Below are 23,077 nucleotides of genomic sequence, written 5' to 3' on the forward strand. Positions count from 1 at the left end.
TATTTTTTTCCCTGAAGACACACATTAATATGACCTTTATTCCACCATCACCCCCCCCCGCCTTTTGTAGTATCTCTAATCTCAGTAAATCCTGAAATCCCTCTCTCCATCGATCCATAAATCATGACCCGATCGTGAAGTATCACATTTAGCTGCTGTTTGTACGGTCGGACATACACCCTGAATAATCCGGAGAAATATTTGTCACTCACTGCCCACTGACTGTGGAAAAAAAAGACTCTCCAGCTTTTCTTTTTGTTGTTAAAGTGTCTCCTCTCTACCCCTTCATTCAGTGGAGCATATGATTTAAGAACAATGAATCCTTTTGCCCCGCACAGGGGATGTATATCACTTTGTGCACATGAAGGCAGAGGTGACTCTGACTCACCCAGTTAAACGTATCACTGAATCTGTGTATCTGAATTCAGATTCAGATTCTCTGTTGCCGTCGTCTCCCCTTTGACAGGTGCCAACAGCAAGTGTGGCCATTGAGGGGGCTTCCGCCCTCAACCGTGTTCGCTGGGCCCAAGCTGGCAAGGAGGTTGCCGTCGGAGACTCAGAAGGCCGCATCTGGATCTACGACGTTGGAGAGGTACGCATACTTTTTGGTTTGTGGGTTCGGGTGTTTTTGGTCGTGTGTGCCTGTGTGTGCGCGTGGCTTTTTTTCTTTCCTTTTTTTTTTTTTTTTGGGCGTGTATGTCTAGTTTACGGACCTAGCGAAATTATTGACAAGACCCGTGAGCCGCCAGTGCCCGCTTGAGTGCGTCTGCAAATTGCCGTGGACTTCAGTGGGGGTTTGGTAAGGCTTCCCTAGGGCCTAATTTGGTCTCCAGGCCCCGCACACAGGACCACAGGACACTGTAGTCAATGATCCGGGCGCTTTTCGGAGTGCTGGAGAATTCCCAGCCATCCTGTGAGGAAGCGTGCCACTTCCGACCAATTTCAGGAGAGCAAAATGAGTTTGTCAAATTCATTGCGCTGGCGTTGGATTTGGAATTTGTTAAACAGACAAGCAAACAACCGGTCAAGTTTTCGTGATGTCCGGTTGCAGTGTGGACTCCTACTCTTCAGCGAAATGTAGCCGGTTAAAGAGGCTGACCTCACGCCCCTTCCTGGGCGCACACACTACAGCGGCCGAGGGGAACCAGAATGTTGTGCCATTTTCGTGACATTCGAAGTTATTACATGAAATGTATACCTCTGGTATATCTTATTACCTGATATATGAGGTATTCCGGAATTACACGGCACATATCAAAGGGGGAAAAAAAATCTGTATTTTTTATTTGAGATAAATCTCTTTAAATGCTTATACTGCTTTTAATATTACCTTATAAATCAGCTGCACTTAAATGTGTCTGTTTATTCTTACTAAATGGGAAAGCGTTGACAAAAACCTTCATCTGCAACGAGGTTAAAGAATTTTTTCCTTAAAGACAAAGAAAATATTGAACTTTCAAGCAAAACAAAACAAGAGTGTTGTGTAATGCTGGTCTGGCGTAATATGAATCTAGAATTTGCATTCCAGGGGGAAAATCTACCACATTTGTATGTATAACACCCTGGGCCTGGGCAGTACTCTGTGCCTGCCTGGTGATGGGCTTAGCCGATCGCTCCGAGGAGGGTTCCGTACGGTTTCCTCAGTCGGCGTTCTGTAAATTTGGCAGTCTCCGATGGCTTGTTCCACACTAGAACCTTAGATGAATGCGTTACATACTGCTGTACGGTGGAGTCGATTATGTTGAAACAAGCTAGGTGTTGTTGTTCTGTTGTTGCTTTTAATTCAGCCATAAAAGAGAAACTGAAGGACTTAAGAAATGAGTTTTCTATTTGACGACATATAGCCCTAAAGCACAACGTGGAAAAATCTCTCAGTTTTACTGCATGTTATCTAGTTCATTAGACAACCCCTTAAGTACTCCTGATGCCACAGCTGAGTCATCCTGACAGCAACAAAGACCAGGTTAATATTCATCCCCAATGGTGAAGATGCAAATGGTCTGGTGACTATTGACGTAGGTTGGAGTCTTTGGGAAAGAGAATACCCTCTGAATCAAAAATATTACCTATGGTTTTACAGCAATATTTTCTCCAGTGATTAGTCGTTATATTCGATGCATCAAAATAAAACTAAGCAACAACAAAAAGTCTTTGTTAGTTCATTTACTAAAAAATTAAAAAGCTAGCAAAGAGGAATATATATATATACATATATATATGTGTATTTATATGTACACATATATATAAAACACCCAAGGTTTCTTTTTCCTTTCTCTTTTTCGTTTATAACAAATGTGATTGTGAGAGAGAAAAAGCTGTGGAGACATGCTCAGAGACAAAAATGGCAGAAAATAGATGAAATTTAAACTCTTTTCTCCACCTCTCTTGCTTATTATACATAATGTCCCTTAACTCTCTTGAGATCATATGCAACATAAACTGTTTTGTCCGAGAGGGATGAAAAGGAGAATAGTTTAACAATCTGATTTATTTCAAGAACGGCCTTCTGAAAAGCCTGTATGTTGACCACAGGTATTTTATGTGTGTGTGTGTGTGTGTGTGTGTGTGTGTGTAGTATGTGTGTATATGCATTTCTTGTTATCTATAGGTAACATATAACTTATAACATGTTAGAAAACACATTATGACATATATGCAGAACTTTCTGTAATAAAGTGATTTTTATAAGCCTGTGGACAGAATTACTTGACTATGACTCATATTTTAGGAGGATATATGATTTTGCAAAAGTTGCTTTGGCTGATATGTGGCTGCTAAAACTTCTTTCCAGGTTGTTATCATCATTCCCGAATTGTAAAGTGTTGTTAGACTCATATTTCTACTATTGTAGGGGCAGGTCAGCCTGGTTTTCATTTTTATATTATTGCTCTTACTTTTCTAAGTGATATTACAGACTATAGAAATGTCTGTAGCTGTAGGCCAGTCTGTCTATTGTCTGGAGTCTAGACAGGCTATACAAAGATCTCTGGGCCACATAATAGACCAAACAATTTGTAGGGTTGCTTATCCTCACAAATTCACTACCCGGAAAAAAACGGATATACTATTTTATTGAGAGTAGGTAATATTATATAATCTTCTAGTTCTTCCGTGAATGACCAAAAAAATCAGGGTAGGCTTATACATTTAACAGTTCTTTCTGTATGGTTTAGTCACAAACAAAGCCACCTAGAGCTCAGAAAAACTCAGACTTAACAAGATAATGTTGTCTTAACTATAGTTTTTTCCTAAGTACTTTTGTAAGGTATTTACAAATTTAGCTCATATTTATTTCTGGGGAATGATAAAGGGGAGAGTCCTTTCCTCTTTGCTCATCTCTACCCTATTTTAAATCTCTCAAGGCCAACTCTGTATAGAGTCTCCATGTACTGAAAGGGAAGCGGAACTTAGCTGAAGCCCACTTCTGAGGGGTGGTAGCTCACTTCATGGACAAGTGCCGCCATTATTGTAATCATTGCTGTCTCGTTCACCAGCCTAGAACTGACAGAGCAGAGCTGTACTTACAAGAGAAAGGTACCCTCTAAACAGTGCCTCCCCAGCCTTCCAAATCACCTAAACTGCAGAAAGCCAGTCAGAGTGCCTTCACAGCGAGCTGGCCCCATTTAGAATTTGAGGTCAAATCAAGGCTGGTGCATGGCTGACGAGAGGAAGGGGTATGAGCAGGAAGTGATTTAAAAAGGAGAAAATATAGAGGAAGAGAAAAAAGATGGCATTGAGGATCAAATTGCCAGTAGACTGTGCTACCATTATCTGTATTCAGAATTGGTCCTCTGGTCCCCATTAACACTGAACCCCTCACCGAGGTCATGCTGGCCTTTGGACAGAAAATGTTGCTTTATGGAACCCTCTAGGAAAGAAGATGAAACGGTTTTAAATAAGCCTTATAATACAATCTGGACAAGAAAGTAAATGGTGGTTTTTAGAGTATACTTTGTTGATCCATTTTCTTTGAGACCTCAGTACATTGAATAGGTTTCTTTCTGCGGGAAGACACCTCACATTCATTTGTCCCTGGCTTGTTTGAGGAAGAAGGAGGGGCAGCAGGCTCTTCCTCACCAGGGTCCTATTCCAGGAATGAGACTGGCTTCATGGTTGCATCACCTGGGCAATCTCACAGACCCTGTGCATAGAGCTGTCCTGAGCTTGCTTTATTGCTTAGCTGTCACTGTCTTGCAACTGCTAAGAAATTTTTCAGCAAGGCACCCCACATTTTTATTTTGCACTGGACCCTGCAAAATTATGTAGCCAATCTTGCCACAAGAGTTTTGCTCTTAATCCCACTCATGACGTGAATCGGAAATGAAAAGTTACGGCCTTGACCTAGACCATTAGGGAAAAGGAGAAATCTTTAGAAATGTGGTCATTATATGTAGTACAGGCTGTGTGATCTTATTATTATCATCTATGTCTTAAGATTATCTAAAAATGTTGAATGTGTGGGGCACCTGGGTGGCTCAGTCGATTAAGCACCAAACTCTTGATTTCAGCTCAGCTCATGATCTCAGGGTCGTGAGATCAAGCCCCGTGTCAGGCTCCATGCTTTAAGATTCTCTCTCCCTCTCCTTCTGCGCCCCTCACCACCTCCCTCTCTAAAAGACAGGAAAGAAGGAAGGAAGGAAGACAGGCAGGCAAAATATGTTGAACGGGAATAGCAATGGCTGTAGATTACAAACATCATGAGGCCATAGAAATGGAGCTGAAGCAATACTGGATATTCTCATTCACCTTCCCACACCCTTGTTTTCATCATATTGTAAGTTCAACGGAAGGTATAATAGAGTTTTAGGGAAGATATCTAGGATGCCTACTACAGGTGGAGTGGAGACAGACAGCCTCTCTCTGTCATTCTATTGTCACACCATCATCAGGGACTCCCTCTGTGACTACCAGTGGAGATGTCCCCATTCAGGTCCAAGTAGATGTGCTTCCTGGGAGACCTGGCACTCAACCAGGAGAGCACTGCAGGGAGGGACTCTGGTGTCAGCGGTCGTGAAGAGTCGTCTGTCTCATCTCCTAACCCAGCTGAGGCTGCAGCTGCTGCAGGGAGTCTCAGCAGTGTCCCCAGGATCATGCCCTCCTCTATTAGGTACAATTATCCTCCATGACTTCTACGATGATGGCAGAGAGCAGTGGCCTGAATCCAGATTTACTGATGCAATTTATTATGAACTTCTGAAGGGGTAAACAGAGGATTGTGTACGAGCTCACTGAAATCACTAGATTGAGTATGTCCATCCCCCACCCCAGGTCCCCTTTTTCCTTTTTGTTGCATTTAAATGGCAAAGGCATGAGAAATGTCTTGGGCCTATAACTAATGAGGTAAAATATAAAACAGCAATGTTTTCAGGTAGGCCACATGATGCTTTGTTGATATAGCACACATTTTTGGTTGTTTGATTTCAGCATCGTATCTGGAAAATACACCGTACACATTTATTTTCACAGATAGGGGTCTATTTTCTTTGCGAAGCAGGTGCTTAACTCCCATTAGCATAAATGGAAGTTATGTGAATTCAGTGAAAGACAGAGAAGACCCCTTTTTTATTTGGCCATGATTTTTATGCTATTTGTACATCCTGAAAGTTATTTAAATAGGCAGTGGTTGCATGTACCATTTAAATTTTCTAAGATCTACAGTTGAAGATGAGCGTAGCTCTTGAATACATTTTGAGAATCTTTCTCTTCAAACTGCAGGATGCAGTCTGTTTGTTGTGGGACTCTATGATCCCATTCAATTAATTGAAACATGGATAACAAGTCATAAGTTAACTAAAAATATAACCCCAAAACGTTGAGTGTATGCTGCTTCAGAACATACTCGTCGAGAGCTGTTAATCATTGTTGGATTTTTTTAATGATGTGTGAACACACATATTCTAAGGAATTAAAAATAAGAATTACTCACCACCATGGCTCCTTTACTGAATAGCAAGCTTTTCTATATATACATGGAGCTGATTTTAATAGCACATGGGCCAGTGAGTATAGAATTATTCACGTGTCCTGATGATTGATAGTCAGCCTATCTACCTGTCTTGCAGATGTGTTTTATAGAAAGCCCGTTGCTATTGTTAATGCTTCAGTGCTGTCACACAGATGGGCTGTCATAAATATCCCCTAACAACTATGTTTGCTGCTTATCTGAATTAGTTAGAATGCTGTTTGCAGCTCCAGTTTTGAAAGAAGCAGTTTATCCTCCACCTCCTGTTATTTCTTTTTCCATTAACCTCTTCCAGGGAAGATTTTGTTTTCAGTTGTGATAAATACACATAAGTTTCAAATCCCTGATTATATTTCCACAGTAGTCAAATGATAAAATTCCAAAGTCAATTTCAGTTTACAGCCGAACTTGAGAAATAAAATGGCAACTTAAAAACTAATTAGGGAGATGAATAAATCTCAGTGCCCTCAGCTTTATTGGTTATCCCACTCACTAATTGCCTAAGAAAACATGCATTCATCTTTACATTTTAACCCTGAACTGCGGCGGCATTTCAAATCACTTGTTTCATATGGCTCTTTGGGGCCTGAAAGAATAGCAGTCATTTTATTACAGATTTCAAGAAGTAGAGTAAGTTTGACATTCCTTAATACCATCAAAAGGGTCTTGAAAAGTTCTTGGAAAGGAAAAATGCAGGTGAATGTGAAAGATCAAACGGACCGCTAAAAGGTAAAGCGTGATGTAAAGGTTTGCCTGAGCGTATTTTAGGACTGAAGGGAAAAACTAGGATGACAGTTTATTTGGGATCCCAGTGGGAAAAACGGCCTATGGCCATAGACTTTGGAACTGTGGTCCAGGTGTAATGGGTGAGGATTATTCAAAAGCGCCCCCCACAGTTTTCTCAGCCAGCTAGCATTCGGACAGAAGGAAGCCATTCCATGAGCCATCTCTCTTGCACTTTAAAGAGCGGTCAAATATAGAGGAATCTGATAAACTGGAAGTGCTGGGAGTTCAAAAGAATTTGAGTGACACAAAATAAATACAATACGTTTCTGGTTTTTAAGTGGATTACACTTAAGCAGTAATTGTTAGCTTTGTGGAACTACTTCGTGTTTGCCAGCAGGACGGGCCTACATCAGTCTTCCACAAGAAGCTGGTGCCCTGAATATAAATAATCCCCCCTCCATGGGGAGGGGGTGTGCAGAACACAGAATATTAAGTTAAACTGAGATTTGGGGGTTAATTCAAGTGAGAGTCCCTTAATGAAAACAAACTGGATTTGAAATCCGTTCACTTAATTATTGTGCTTTAGGAAGCCATCAGCCCCTGCTGATGACGAACCCGATAGCATGGCTCAGCTGTGGCAGCTTCCAGAAGGAGAGGGGAGCTGGGCTCAGCTTCCCCAGGTCCACTTCTAATCACCCCAACACTTGTGTTTCTCATTAAGTGAGTGTGGCCACAAGTTGCTCGATTCTTGAAGGGCTTTGCAAGCCCTGGCTTTACTCTTCAATGGATAAACATTATTATTTTCTTTAGCTGATGCCAAACACTTCCTGGAAAAGAAAAGACTTTGGCATAAATTATTCTGTAGTGCCAAACATCCAGATAAAAACTGCAAATCCAAATACTTAGTTCTGTCTATAATATCGAGATATTTGATGACACAGAAACAAACCATTGGAATTTTCAATGGGACTTTTCAGTTTTTACCTGAATTTCTATTGCCATAGCCACAACGCTATGCAGTCAAGTCAAAAAGCGAAAGGCATATTTGTATGAACAGATTTGGGGTGCTAATAAATATAATTACCTAAAATAAGCTACTTTGAAGTAATATATTAGTTCGTTTCCATGTCATAATAAATTACATGTATTTGAAATAAAATAATTTGGTTAAAATGTATGGTTGTAATTTTAGTATTAACTTGATTTCTTCTAGGAAAAGTGCTTAATTTAAAAAAGAAAAAGAAAAAGCACTATTAATTCCAATTAATGTTATAATTACTCATCTTATAGTGAATGTAGTAGCAGTGGCTTTCATTTTGGTAATTATATATGTAAAAGACCATAATTAAACTAATTATTATATAAATAGTGTGCTTATTCAGGTACATTAGCTTATAAAAATGAATTTATAGGATTAATATCTTTTCAAGCCACTTTTTTTTCTGGATTGATAAGAAAATACTTCTGACTTTTATGTATTATGGAGAAGTTGATTCAGTGAAAAGAAAACCCTAATATCTAATTTTATAAAAACCAAATTAATGTGTGCATAGTAATTTGCAATATTCAGTGAAATTCATATATTCCCATTTTGGTGATAAATGGTCTGAATATAAACCTTCTGAAACAAGTACCAGTTTGTATAATTAATCATCTTTATGATTCTTCTGTGATTTCAAACTGTCATCTTCAATAGCAGTTTGGATTTTGAAGCAGTCATTAATTATAGTGTTAAATTTTTTTTTATGGCTGACAAAATTGTGTTTAGTTTTAGAATTTCAAAACTGCTAAATTTTATCTTGAAAAATTACTGCTTAGAACAGTAGCCTCAAATCACAGCTTAGACCAGCCGAGCATGAAGCTGCTCCAATCATCTGCGAGGCTGGATTAACACTGGCCTGTATGGAAATGGAGAGTTGTTTGTTTCTCACAGGAGTATATGTGCTACTATTGGTATATCTAAAAAATGGTATAAAATCAAGTATCTGCTTATGCACGTTTACGCGTAAATATTTATATGCTATATAGGTTGGACTTGCAAAGTGAGGAAGTGAATGAATCGTTCTGTTCTAATTTCAAAGAAGGTTTGCATGAATTTCTGAGGATGTCAGCTATCAGGACATCTACATTTTAAAACATGAATTATTTATCATTTAGGAATTATCAAGGCTTAACATTGTTGAATAAATTTTGCACTCTTACTTTTTAGGATGGCAGATAAAACTGGTCAGTGGTCTGTTCCCTAAGGTCTTTCTCCTTGTGGCCACACAAGAGTTTCTCAACATTTAGATGAGATATTTTATTTTTATTTATCTTAGCATAAAGGACCCATAGGTAAAAAGTGAACATCTTCTAGTAGCCTAAAAAACCGCCACCCTTTTGATTTAGGAAAAAATTTTTATTTTTATGTATTAGTTTGGCAGACTTCCTTAGGTTAGTCACATTCCTCAGTAGGGTTTTTCTAATGTTTAGAGTGCCACGTCCACAGAAACATATGCAAAGCAGATACTCACCAGTTGTCTATTTGAACAGGCTAACCTGGCCCAGCACAGTGCCTGGCACAGAACAGGCGCTTCATCAGTATTTGGGTGAATCAATGTCTCAGGTGTGAAAGTTGAGGTTAAAGGAAAGCTTAATCGTATGAAGCACCCCGAATGCAGCCTCCAGGTTGACTCTAGATTGATGGACAGGAAAAATAATCCATTTAACTATATTTGCTGCACAGAGAAGGATATATAGAAAATATATCTGGAAAAGAGGGCTCGTGCTTCTTCCCTGCTCCCTATCCCAAGCCCGCGCCCCTCCCGCGCTTTTAAAAGTGAGCAGTTGGCCACTAGTGTAATGAAAGCCTAACAGTTGATTCAAATAGTTGTCAAACCACTGGAAAAATGCTTCCTTTTCATTGTGCTTTTTTTGGACACTATAGCTATGGTAAATCATGAACTACATTATAAAAATACCTCTTTTATGCCCAAACATTCAGTAGGAGGGAATGACATTTCTTTTATTACCTTGGTAAATGTTTTTAAGGTGTTTAGCAATAAGCTTTCTTTTTGTCAAAACTGCTTAGATGCAGTGGTTGCTAGGAATTTACTAGAAAACCTATGGTTAATAATATCAGGAAGGAAAGGGATATATGTTTAGTCAGCTAATATGACAGAGCAGCTTGAGTAGCACATGCTTTGTTGTTTCCCTGTCATTTTCTTGATCTTTTCTGTTATGGAAAAAGAGTGGTAATTGAAGTTTACAAAGTTTATTTTCCATTATTGCCCATCAGCCAATGTTTTTAGCACTTTTTCCATTTTTTGGGCAGAGGAAAAGATTGTTCCAAATAATAGGAAAAAAAATAATGCTTAAGAGAGTTCTCAAGAAAAAAAGGATGATGAGATTTTAATACAAATGTGAGCAAGGTCATCGGTGGGGCTTAGTAAATTAACTCTTTCTTCTTCAGCCGTGATTCTTTTTTCCCTCCGCAGGTATTAACTCCAGCATTTCATCGAGCTTCCTATAATGCTAAATTTTTAACATGAAGAACATTAAAAAAATAGTAATTATAAATTATTTCCTTCGATGGTTGCTGGCATATTGAAATTGATATAGACCCATATTTATTACTGTTTACTTATGACTTTATGTCCTACCTTTATATCTTTCCTTAATTGGGTGGTAATGGATTTTTTTTAAAGTGCTGTTCTCACAAACATTCTATAAAAGTCAACCACTCATTTAAAGATACCAGGAAGGGCAGCCCTGGTGGCTCAGCGGTTTAGTGCTGCCTGCAGCCCAGGGTGTGATCCTGGAGACCCGGGATCAAGTCCCACATCAGGTTCCCTGCATGGGGCCTGCTTCTCCCTCTGCCTGTATCTGCTTCTCTCTCTCCTCTCTGTGTATTCTCATGAATAAATAAATAAAATTCTTAAAAAAAATAAAGATACCAGGAAGAGAACTTTGGAAGAGCAATCTCAAGCTTCTCTGGTAGATGAGGGGTCCCTTAGATAGGATTTTTATGATAAAATAGGTTTTCTTTCTTTCTTAACCAAAAGTAGATCTCGTCAGACTACTGTAGGTTTGCATCCTGCTAAGTTTCACAGAAATGTTAACCTACTGACTGGGAATAGCAGATGCTGCCGAATGGAGACTGATGGAACTTCCACCCTCTGGCCTTCCCTCAAAGGACTGTGAATGCGGAGTTCCCACACAGCGTATCTTCTGTGGTAGAACCCAGCGTGTTTACCCGCTCTGTATCCTGCACTCTGGCTTGGGATTTGGGTCCGTGGTTTCATCCATTGTTACCAGTGATGCTAGACGCCCCACGAGTTAAATACAGTGGAGCTTGTATTTATGTGGAGCGAGTACGCTTGCTCGTTGCAGCGGCTGTTTCACTGCTTATTACCTCCCACTTTGCTTCCATCTGTGTGTGTGGCGGAGGGAATTGTCCTAAGGAATATCGGCTTCCTCTGAACACAAACGTGTATTTGTACACCAGTAAGTCCACAATCTCCTGAATTGGGGTGCCATTAATAATTGCACTTTTAAAAAACCTTTTAGGGCTTAGAAGACCTTTAGCAGTCGTTCTGTGGAAACCCACATTTCGCTTCCACGGTTTCTGTAAATGCATTAAAACAACAACAACAAAATCAATGCGTATTAAAGTGAAAAGGTAATTTGTAAGATATCTTTCTAACAGAAAACTTTAATTTTTAGGTTAATACAGGAGGTAGACTGTCGTGTATGTGTTCAGAATCAATGGTTAACATAATTGTCCCAGACTTTTTTTTAATGACTCCATTTAATTAAAAGATTACAGAGATGCTGATGAGCCACACATCCATGGAATACTTATCCCGAAACTTGGAGTCCTATTCATTTTAATTTGTTTGGCATGCTCAATGTATCTGAGAAACCAAACTGAAATCACGGAACAGTTTTTTGTCTTAATCGTCCAAGATTTTTTTTTTAATTAACCTACTTTTATATAAGCAAATGTCTGAGACAGATATTTTTACCATAAAAAATTCAACATCGGGCTGGTAGGAGTTACTGCAGATAAGGCAGCTTTTTAAAATCAGCTGCTAGGTACTATAAACCCTTTAAAATTACTAACAAATGAGGGCGGCTTGACTGTGGACTGTTCAAAATTGTTAGCCATGTGCTTATAAAAAGGGACACATGAATGATATTTGTGTATTTAACCCTGGTTATAAAAAGTCATTTGATTTTTATAACGGCATGTTCAGCGGTTACAAAGCCTTAGGACTTGAGCTAAAAATGTGAAATCCCACGGTAGAAAGTACCCTAACAAGGAAATAGCTAGGGAAAGCCGTACTGGCCTTATCTGAAAAATAAAAAATATGCACATATATGTAGATATATCTGTATTTATAAAGAATAATTATACTTTACATTTGATTTTTTAAATGAGCAATAAAAAGTACTGGGAGATCATTTTTCTTGTGTTCTGAAAAAACCCTTTCCCATACCCAGCTCATGAAATTTACCTCATATTAAAAGTATGGCTATTTAGGAAATTATTTGTGTGGGTTTTCAAGAAATCAAATGTAATAAAAATGAGGAGTATTTCTTTAAAAATGAAGCTCTCTACAGGTGAAAGGAAGAAAATGGAAGAAAGAAAAGGAATGAAGCAAAAAATAAACCAAAAAAATGGAGTCGAAGGGAATAAGCATTAAGGAAAAATAAGAAGATACATCATTTCTGCAGGGTTCATAATGTGCCAAGCACTGTGCTAAGCCCACTATATTTGGTGGGGGTGGGGGGGGTGGGGAGGTCCTATTTAAGATTCACAAGAAAAAAAAAATAAGATTCACAAGAGTCCTAGGAGATGGGTCTCAAAATTCCTTTCTCACAAATGATCAGAGACATTAAAACGTAAATTTCATAAGGACACACAGCAAATTAAGTGGCAGAGCAGGGAAAGAAACTGTGATCTGGCTGATACTGGAGGTGGAAAAAGTCAACGCTGCTCCGGTCTCAAAATTTAGTTCTTCTGCAATCTCTACCTCCCTTTAAGTGCAGGAGAAGCCCAGGCCAGACACCCAGTGGTCAGGCCGGTTAATTGGGGGAAGGGCTGGGACAGGATCCAGAGACACCCTCCCTCCATTGCACTGAGGCGGACGGAGGGGGCAGGCCCATAGGGCCTCAGAAGTAGGAAGGAGGGAATAACGTGATCAATTCTCATAAAATCTCCACAACTTGTACACTTCCGCTTTTTATTTTTGACCTTTTATCTTCTAAGAATCTTAGAAGATTTAAATACAACCTTTGGATTCTTTTAGCAGGTTGTTCAAAACACAGTACCTGCCTGCCACTCTGCTGGCATTTCAGAAAGGGGCGAGGCTCCCGATTGCCCCGCACCAACGTGTGAAAGTTATGTGATCTTTAGCAAATCATTTAGCTCCCCTATTCCCTACCCGTCCAAAGAGGTCTGTGCCTTGTTCCTTAATGTCCTCACATAGTAAATATCAGAATTAATTTTCTAAGAAAATAAAAACAAAAACCACAACAACGCTGTGGGATTGATATATATGCCACTTCTAGATATCATTATTAGGAACATGTTGAATCTGGGTGACACTTTAAAGAAAACGCATGACTATTCCACGATGAACTCCTAGTATTTTCTTCACTTAGATTACCTTTCTCATCCTCTTCACATCCCTGTTGATAAATGGGTCAGATACCATCATCCCCATTTTACAATTGAGGCAATGAGAGGTTAAGTGCTGACCGTTGCCAGTAACCAAGATGAGAACGGGACTTAAGGTTCCCGTCCAAACCTGAGGTTCATTTTACCTCCTCCTTGGGGCCAAATTGCTACCTCAGAAGCTATCTTTGTCTTTAGCTTCCTCGGCCGTAAAAATAGGGTCATATCATAACAGGCCGTCACTCTTAGAACTAAGATTTTAGTATCTCAGGAATCAGAGCCCTGAGTGCTTGTGCCATAAAAATGCTTTGTACACTGCAAATAATTAGAGCTTTTCTAATGGGGGGGGGTGAGCTGGCTGGTTGGTGCACCCTGTATATGAAGCAGTGGGAAAATCTGAATCTTCCCTGACCTAGGATGTCGACTTTGGCAGAGGTATCTGAAGGCAGAAAATGTTTCCATATCCACACTGATTCAGTACAATACTGGACAATTTTTAGAAGTCCTTCTTTATGGTATTCCCTTGCTATAACTATGGGCTATTTCCTTCACTGTGCTTCTTATTATTACTATTATTATTTTTGGTAATCAATTGAAATTACTCACCACGATTAAAAATATGTGTGTGTTTTTCCTGTCATGAAATGGAAATTGTTTGAAAATTATCCTGAACTGTTTTGCTCTGAATCTAGCCTTTAATGCCTTGATAGAAATGTAAAGAGATACTGAAGCCATGTCATTAACATGCCATTTGCTTCCCTGCTACTTGCTTGACTCACAACCTGTACTGGGAGGTGTTGCAGTTGTCACTGTAAGAAGATACATTTTAGGCTTTTCATTTTTTCAACGTCGCACCTATGCCAGTATTCACACATTCTGACTTAAGAAAACATGATCATTTGAGCCTGTTTTTCATGGTCATCATATGCCAAAATTATTCACTGCTGTATCTTTAATCCCTAGCATAGTGCAGGCTATAGTTTGTACTCTGTGCCAACTGAATACATTTGTGTGCTAGTTAGAGGAACATGAGAGCAGTCTTAGAGAATTTTCCTACTTAATGATTAAAGTATTATTGGAGAAAGTCTCAGATGAATTTATGCTCATGAGCCTCCTTTCCAGCCATGGTTAATCAGATAGAACCAGATGAGAAGAGTCAGGAGTGCCAAGGATACGGAGGACACTTCTGTCCACACGGAAGCTGTTTACAGCCACAAATGTAAAATGAAAGGAGTGCTTTTTTGTTTGTTGGGACGCCTGTTTGATCTTACCTACAAGTAATTCAAATGCCAAAAATTATTACTTTGGGTGGGGAAACCGCCTGTGAATGCACATTCACACATTCAAGCTAAGATTATACTTAAAGTGCTTCCTGATGGTGATACTTAATTCTAAAAATGCGGAAGTGTGCAGTTCACCTTCTAAATCTAACATTACAACCAGCTTGCGTTATTTTTATAGCGAACCAAATGAGAAAGTGTAATAGGATGAGGTAGGCACATTTAAGTTTCTAGAAGCAGTTGTGTTACCCTTGTGTTCTACTCTGGAACATTTTGTTGTTGTTGTTGTGGTGGTGGTTTTGTTTGTGGACCAAAGAAAACTAACATTTCTGTGAAGTGTATGGTATTCTAGAGAGAAAAATACTTGGTAGAATGTCTTTTTATTTTTTTTTAAACTTCTAATATTTCCAACCTAAATGAAACTTGCACAGATCAAAAAGAGGACAAGATATGTTAGAATATTATGAACTCTTTTGTGAGGGCAAACCTGTTTTTTTTTTTTTTTTTTTTTTTGCAAACCTGTATTTTTAAGGACAGGTGTTGGCATTAACAAAATTCATTTTTGAATTTTGAAAAGTTAGATGTGCAACTTAAATGTCATTAAGTGATACTCAATTCTGTCTCCAACTGTATCTGGGCACATAGCCAAACCTTAATGTGTCCTAATCTTTATTAGTATCATTTCTTAACAGTCTTGCCATTACTACTGCATGCAACTATGCACAATGTATTTACCTGTTTTCTTGCGTATATAGTTTCTATAGGTTGCTATCAATAAAACATTTGGTATGGCATCATATTTCAGCAATAACACAGTGTTTAGGAGACAAACTCCTGGAGCAATACACTGTATCATATATTGTGTAGTGTATTATTAGGAAGGCCTGCTTTTTTCCAGGACTTCAAGTTATGTGAAATTATGAGGTGCGTTAGCTATAGCTTGATTCTCACCTCATAGGAGAAAAAGTTATAATCATGTTATCACGGTTGGCTTTGTCTCTCCCTAGTAGGCTTTAGTGTTGTGACTTTTTTTGGAAGGACTTGGTCAGGAGTTGGAGGAGAGAAAAGAAATTGTGGACCTATTCTTTCATATAAATATGATACCAATCCTTTGCCGCTTGTGCTTTTGTTAGCTCTTTTGAGAATTTATTTTGGAAGCCTCATTTTTCTGGTGCAGTATTTTCTAAAATTGAAGAGAAAAATGAAGAATGGTGGAACCTAGGAAAAGAGCTCAAAGTAGGGGAAATGGACTGAGCAAAGGGGTAACCGTCATTCAATGCTATTGTGAACTTCTGTCGTTGCCTAAGGAGAAATTTGGATTCATTTCAGTAACTAGGGAAGTAGTTAACCATTCAAAAACTCATTCATATGACCAAATGAGACTTCTTCTTGGTACTGCATTTCTCAAAATAAGTAAAGACCTTACTCCCACACCTGTATATCATTTCCAGAATTATATTATTGAAATGTTTAAAACTTAGGACCAGAACACTAGTTGCAGGATATACATTGTCGACTGATGATGCCATCCTCCAAGAAGTTCTTAGACATTATCTGAGAATATCATTCCCTGTAATAAAAATTTAAACTCCTAATCATTTGGCTATATATAGTGGGTAATTTTTCAGCTCTAAAAGTGACCAAAAAGCTTAGCTTTATTTGCTTCCTCTCTATTTTCAAAAATGTATATTAAGATGAATGCTATTAATGTTTATGGACTAGGTGCAGCACAGGTACCTATAGATGGGTCACCCCATCTCATAGGGCAGTCCTCTTTATAGTCTAAATCAATTTTATTCTCTATAAAAACCATTCAGACTTCTACTTGATCCTGCTTCTCATCTTCAAATAATTCTCTTTTCCATTCCAAACACTTGCATGGTATCCTTAAGCAATTCATTTTTTGGATGCTATGTAAAGAAATTACTATCCTTTAAATGAGCTAACAAAATCCATACACCCAATTTGTATCAGGTGGGATTAATTTTCTCCTCACTGAATCGTGCATAGAAAAAGATAATATTTGGGAAATTTTATAAACCCCTCTTTCTGGCAGATCAGTATAGCATACTGGTCAGGGATGCAGATCCTGGAGCTAGAGAACACTGGCATTGGTATTTGCTAGCTAATGCAGTCTTTCTAAGATGACTTAATATTTCTGTGCCTTGAAAATGGAAATACTAATATTACTCTACATAGGGTTGTTGTGAGGAATGAGTTCATACATGTAAAGTACTTAGAACAAAACTCTTGGTAAGATCTTGCTGAAAAAGCCAAATTACTATTTCATAGTAAGATTTCTTTGTATGTGTGAACTGTACTTTTGCCATGCGTATTAGTGCATTAGCCACACTTTTTAAAAAGGACCAATAGCATGGACTTAGAAAGGCAATACCATAGTTATTTCAAAATCTGAATCGATTATGCAATTTCTATTGCTGTGTTCACTTTAACTGTTTCTTTTCTTTTCCTTTTTTTTTTTTTTTTTTAAAGATTTTATTTATTTATTTGAGAGAATGAGGGAGGAAGGGCAGAGGGAGAAGACAACTCCTCCCTGAGCAGGGAGCTGGATGCAGGGCTCCATCCCAGGACCCTGAAATCATAACCTGAGCTGAAGGTCAGGTTGGCTCCTGTAATTGTATAGTTTACATAAGTTTTTTGAAGTTTTACAAATTTTATGAGTGATTTTTTTCACCTGAGATCGACATTTCACCTCTTCAGTTTAAGAGAAACACTTCAGGGCCAATTCAGGGACGAAGATCTGGTTTCCTTTACATTCCAAGAGAAATGGCTGCTTCAGGAGGGGCAGGCATGTGGGCTTCTAGGCTTTCAGTCCTATAAGATATTTTGTTCACCATTTTCCATTAATTTGCTTTGCAGCTTGCAGTTCCCCACAATGACGAATGGACCCGATTTGCCAGGACCCTTGTGGAGATTCGCGCTAACAGAGCTGATAGTGAGGAGGAAGGCACGGTTGAGTTATCTGCCTAGTAGAAAAGAAGCACCTTCTACCCCGCCCCCACCTTCACCTTCTGGAACTCAGCTCTGCACTCATGGATTCCACTTATATTCAGTGTCCGTTTAGTATCAGTGTTGCGTGACATTCGGGTGTCATATTGTGCCAGCTTTGCTCTGAATATTCCAAATGTATCCACCCCACTTTACACTGACCTGAAATTCACCAGAGCATTTCTATCTTTATATTTGTCTCAAAAATGGGGGGAGGGGTGTAGGCTTTACAGGTTTAGTTGTTGCCTTTTAACTACTTAGTAGCTGTATTTAATAGCTGGAAACCTCTGGTTAAATTTGTTCTTACATGCACTTCTGGCATAGTCCTATTAAATCCATATGAAGCCAGATATGATTAGGTGCAGATGTGGTGTGCTTCATGATATGGTACAGGGCCAAAGACTTGAGATGTGGTGTTTTACATGGTGACTCACATTATGAATGGATTTACTAGAAGAACATTGCTGCTCCTTATTTATTGTGGTGTGCTGCATGGAACATATTTATTTGAGAGCATTAAAATAAACGATCCTAGAGCATGTGCATAATGAGAGGACTGTATTGTCTCTCTGCTGCTGTTGAAGTTACATTAAGTTCCAAATAACAATTACAGTATGCCGGTTCCACTGAGGACAAGAAATCTTTAGAGGTTTGTTGCAGGGAACGGAATGAATTTTAATGCCTATTATTTCTAGGTACTTGAACAATATTTCAAATGTAGTTGACCATTGATACTTGTCATTCAAGCTAACACAGTCCCAACAAAAGTCTGTGGTTCCTGAATATGACACCAGTATTGCCAATAAAATGTTCCAAACAAGTTCTGCACCAGTGTGGATAAATCCTTTGCTTGGGGAAAGCCTGATTAGGATTTTGCTATGACAAGGGGACGGGGAAATACATTAAGGCCATGTTAAAGACTGATAATGAACTTACAGGCCGCCACCCTGGCTGATCTCAACCCAAGACTCTGATTTTATTTTTACAAGGGAATGTGTGTGGCTTTTTGGGAAGCTTTCCCTTATCTCCTTCACCAGAGCCACTTTTGCCCAAAGACGGTCTAAAATGTTGGAATAAGAAAAACAGGGTAAGGTGAACAGATCACAAATGTTTTACAGTTCTTTAAATTTTAAAAAAATTTACACCAGAAAATTATGTTTATTGCTATTGGACTAGGAAATATGTCTATAAACAATTTTAGTAGAAAATTTTCTCAAAAAGTTATTTCATGCCTAGAGAGATTTAAAATAAATAGTGGGTGAGTCATGAAAAACATCTGAAGACAGACTTTTACCTTTTCAGGAAGAGTATCTCCATGGTGTTTTGGTGGTAGGGTCGCCTTGAACTATAAGATTTCTTTTAATAAAAATTATATGCTTTTTCTCTAAGTGCCCTATGGCACAGAGATATTGAAATTCTTTGAAGGCAGGAATTATATTTTTAAAGATAAAATATGAGGGTCTTAAATAGGTTTAAAAGCAATCTAATAAAAAAAAAAAGTACCAGGGGAAAAAAAGTTTCTCAAGCTTACACTAAAGGACCAAGAATAAATCAAGAACTCATGAGTTGCTATGACAGACCAAACTCTCAATGATTCCATGAGTAAAGACCAAATGGTGAAAAAGCTAGAACCCCTTGGAGTAGGCACATGAGACATTACATGAGCTGAGAGACTTATGCATCCCACTGTGATAGCTAGTCTTGTGCCATTCCACATGGAGTCTGATGATGGACTATGGGGGAAGTGATGCTGGGTGGGGTCCAGGACACAGTCATGATAAGACTTATAGTTTCCTTCTAGGTCTCTGAGCACACTCACTCTTTGTTCCTAAGCCAAGAAGTACAATTACTTGTGTAAGAAGTACAACCATCCTGAGACATCTGGACCACACACAAGCCCAGTGACCGTGTAGTGGCCATGTGGATAGAAACCAAGCCAACCCACAGCCATTCAAGTCATCCCAACTCATGTCCTGGATGGAATGTGGTGGCCATGAAAACCTGCCTCTCTGATCTCCTATTGCAGACAGCATAACTAACAGCTGCTTTGCTCTGAAATCCATCACCATGTTTGACCAAGGCCATGCTTTCCACAGGCTGCTCTCTCAGTTGACTGAGCATGGCAGACACTGAGGTAGGCCTATTCTTGGAAGATGGAAGATTTCTCTGAGAGGTAACTGGCTCAAGGACTCCCTGTCAGCATTGCTAAAACCTTATAAAACTGCACTACAATCTAAAACTAATCTTTCTTCACTTCCTCCCTCCCTCCAAATCTTTCTCTCTCTCTGAGTCTGACCAATACCACTGTCTGATGGCCCAGCATAATCTGTCTGCCTGACAAGAGAGTAAAGAGACTCATGAATCACCAAGAGTTGTAAGAATTAGCATGTGCTTTTGGGGGCAAGGGGAACAGCACAGAGACTGGATTTTTGAGGGGCTTAAGGGAACCAGAATAAAGTCTGGATAGGCAAGAATTCACTAATTTTGGGGTACTTTTTTGGGATATGTGATTTTATACTCTGGCAAGGACCCAGGGGTTCTTAGAAGTCTAAAAAAGTTGTAGCCTACACTTGATGCAGTGAAAATGTGTGAGTTGCCCTGACTGATAGCATAGATAGGAATAAAGAGGCTGAAGAAAGTAGATTATATTAGAATGAATAGATTATATAAGGCTGAAGACATGTCCAAGAGTTGGGTTATATAGTAGGGTGCTGAACACATACCCTTCACCAACACCATCAGCAATAAGCTGGTGAGAAAAACATAAGCATCTCTAGGAATTTTAGTCGTGGCCTTTTTTGCAGGCCAGGACTGATAGTAGGAGATACAGTCACAGAACAGGGCTTGTTAGTATCTATAGGGATGATGACACCCTAGAGTAACAGTGGCTAGGTGGTGATAGTTAACCCCCAGAAATCAGGAAGCCACAATTACTGTAATGGCCAGCTAGATCAGAGGAACAGCAAAGAAGGCTTTACTCACTTCTAGAACATGGCATCCTAAGGGCAAAACAGACAAGCAGCTCAAACGGTGCTTAACATCTACAATTGAAAACATAAAAGCAAGAATGGAGGAAAAAAAAAAAGGAAGGAAGGAGAAAAAAAAAAGTGGAGGAGCAAGTGACCGAAGGCAGTTACCCCAATAGAAAATCATGATCCTCGACCATAGGACCCAGCAATTTCACTACTAGGTATTTACCTCAAAGATACTGATGCAGTGAAATGCTGGGACACCTACATCCCAATGTTCATAGCAGCAATGTCCACAATAGCCAAACTGTGGGAAGAGCCACGATATCCTTTGACAGATGAATGGATAAAGAAGATGTGGTATATATATACAACAGAATATTACTCAGCCATCAGAAGAAACGAATACCCACCATTTGCTTCAGCGTAGATGGAACTGGAGGGTATTATGCTGATTGAAATAAGTCCAAGAAGGACAATAATCATATGGTTTCATTCATATATAGAATATAAGAAATAGTGAAAGGGATTATAAAGGAAAGGAGGGGAACTGAGTGGGAAAAATTAGAGAGGGAGACAAACCATGAGAGACTTCTAACTCTGGGAAATGAAGGGTTGTGGAAGGGGAGGTTTGTGGGGGGATGGGGTAACTGGGTGATGGGCAATGAGGAGGGCAATTGATGGGATAAGCACTGGGTGTTATACTATATGTTGGTAAATTGAATTTAAATTTTAAAAAATGTAAAAGAAAAGAAAGAAAATCATGATCCTTTGCTCATTACCTAGACCCGAGCCAATTTTCTGATCTAGAACCCACTGACTGAAAAGGGGTCTAGCCTGTTAGCAGAAAGGACACCATGGGAAACACATATTGTGATGATTTCCTCAATCCTTCCCCAAAGGGACCTATGGCCATTTATTCAGGTCAATGTATAATGCAGAAAGAAAAATCAGATACTTGGGAGACCTAGTTGATACAGGGTTTGAATTCAGATTGAGACTTGAAGCTGTATCATAGTCTCCCAGTTAGAATGGTAACTTATGGCAACTAGATAAGATAATAAAGCCCTTATTAATCATCGGTCACACTGGGCTCATTAGGTCTATGGACCCACAAAGTGACCATTTCCCCAAACCCTAAGTGTTCAATTGGAGCTAACATACTTGGCATTGGGTTCCTGGCCTCTGGGGTTAAGAGCTATACAAAAGGGAAGGCCAAGTGGAGATGCTCTGAAACTGTGCCATACTCCCACCTCCTCCTACCAAGATGGTAAATAAAAAACAATATTACATCTCAGGGTAGGGCTGGGAGGATGGTAGACATTAGGGACATTCTTAGAATTCTAGAAGATGCAGAGTGGTGGTTCCTAGAATTTATCCATTTAAGACCAGTCGGACTCCTTCATAAACTAGATGGATCTTGGAGAATAACTGAAGAGTAGTGCAAGCTTAACCAATAGGAGCTCTTATCACAGCTGCTGTGTCATATGTGACATCTTTCTTGGAACAGATTAATAAGGTACCAGTACCAGAAGTCCAATAAGGTATATATACTCCAGAGGGTGGGAGATCAAGTCAAGGTAGAATTGGGAACATGCTATGTCAGTGGAATTTTTAGGAATCCAATAGTTAGGTACATACTGGGATGTCCCTTCCAAACTGAAAAAGTGCTGGAGCTTAGAACTCCCAACACAAGAAGGAAGCACAGCGCCTGGTAGGTCTCTGTAGGTTCTGAAGGCAACACACATGTCTAAGAATATTCTGTTCTACCATGTAGCATTGCAAGGCTTTGGGGAGGGCTCAAAATGAGAAAGGACTTCACATCAGATCTAAACTGCAGTGCAAGGAGCTACATGGGCCATTCAACCAACAGATGCTATGGTATTAGAAATATCGCTGGTGGTTTCGAAAAGATAGGGCAACTTATGGCAAACCCTAGTAGGGCAATTATAATAGTGGCCCATGAAGTTCCAAAGGAAAGTTGAGCTATCTGAAGCAAAGAAGTAAGTGACTTTTGAGAAATAGCTCCTGGCATGTGACTGGGTCATGGAAGTAGAGCTCTTGACCATGAAGATGTGAAAATACCAGACATCCAAATAGCCCATTTGTAAGTCGAGTCCTGTTAGCCTCACCAAGTTATAAAGTTGGAAAGATCCAAAAGAAACCTTTCCATAAGATGGAAATTGTGCATCCAGGATGCACATCTGAGCAGAACCAGAGGGCGTGAGTAAGCTGCATGAGCAAGGAGCCCAGAACCCAATGTTACCCAACAGGATTTCACCAGCACCCCTTTCCCATGCTTGTGTATGTGGTCATACGTAGGGAGGATGGATTCTGTATGACTGGTTGAGAAAAAGGGGAAAAAGTCAGAGGCTGGTTTACATATGGGTTGTCTCAGTTTGTGGGTGGAAGTTAAGAATGGATGACAGCTACACTACAGCCATAATGAAGGGTGACCTTGGAGGACAGT

General features: G+C 39.3%; 1 protein-coding gene across 1 annotated transcript in view; it reads left to right on the forward strand.

Annotated features, from left to right (window-relative positions):
• The window catches only part of DYNC1I1 (dynein cytoplasmic 1 intermediate chain 1), a 311,302-nt gene extending 292,850 nt beyond the window's left edge, over positions 1-18,452 (forward strand). Inside the window, exons 16-17 of the mRNA XM_055307612.1 lie at positions 467-592; positions 17,510-18,452. Coding sequence (XP_055163587.1) covers positions 467-592; positions 17,510-17,620 — 237 coding nt within the window. The 3' untranslated portion in view covers positions 17,621-18,452. The remainder of the gene's footprint in view (positions 1-466; positions 593-17,509) is intronic.
• The last annotated feature ends 4,625 nt before the right edge of the window (positions 18,453-23,077 follow it).

Source organism: Nyctereutes procyonoides, unplaced genomic scaffold (assembly GCF_905146905.1).
Source record: "Nyctereutes procyonoides isolate TBG_1078 unplaced genomic scaffold, NYPRO_anot_genome, whole genome shotgun sequence".
Lineage (NCBI taxonomy): Eukaryota > Metazoa > Chordata > Mammalia > Carnivora > Canidae > Nyctereutes > Nyctereutes procyonoides.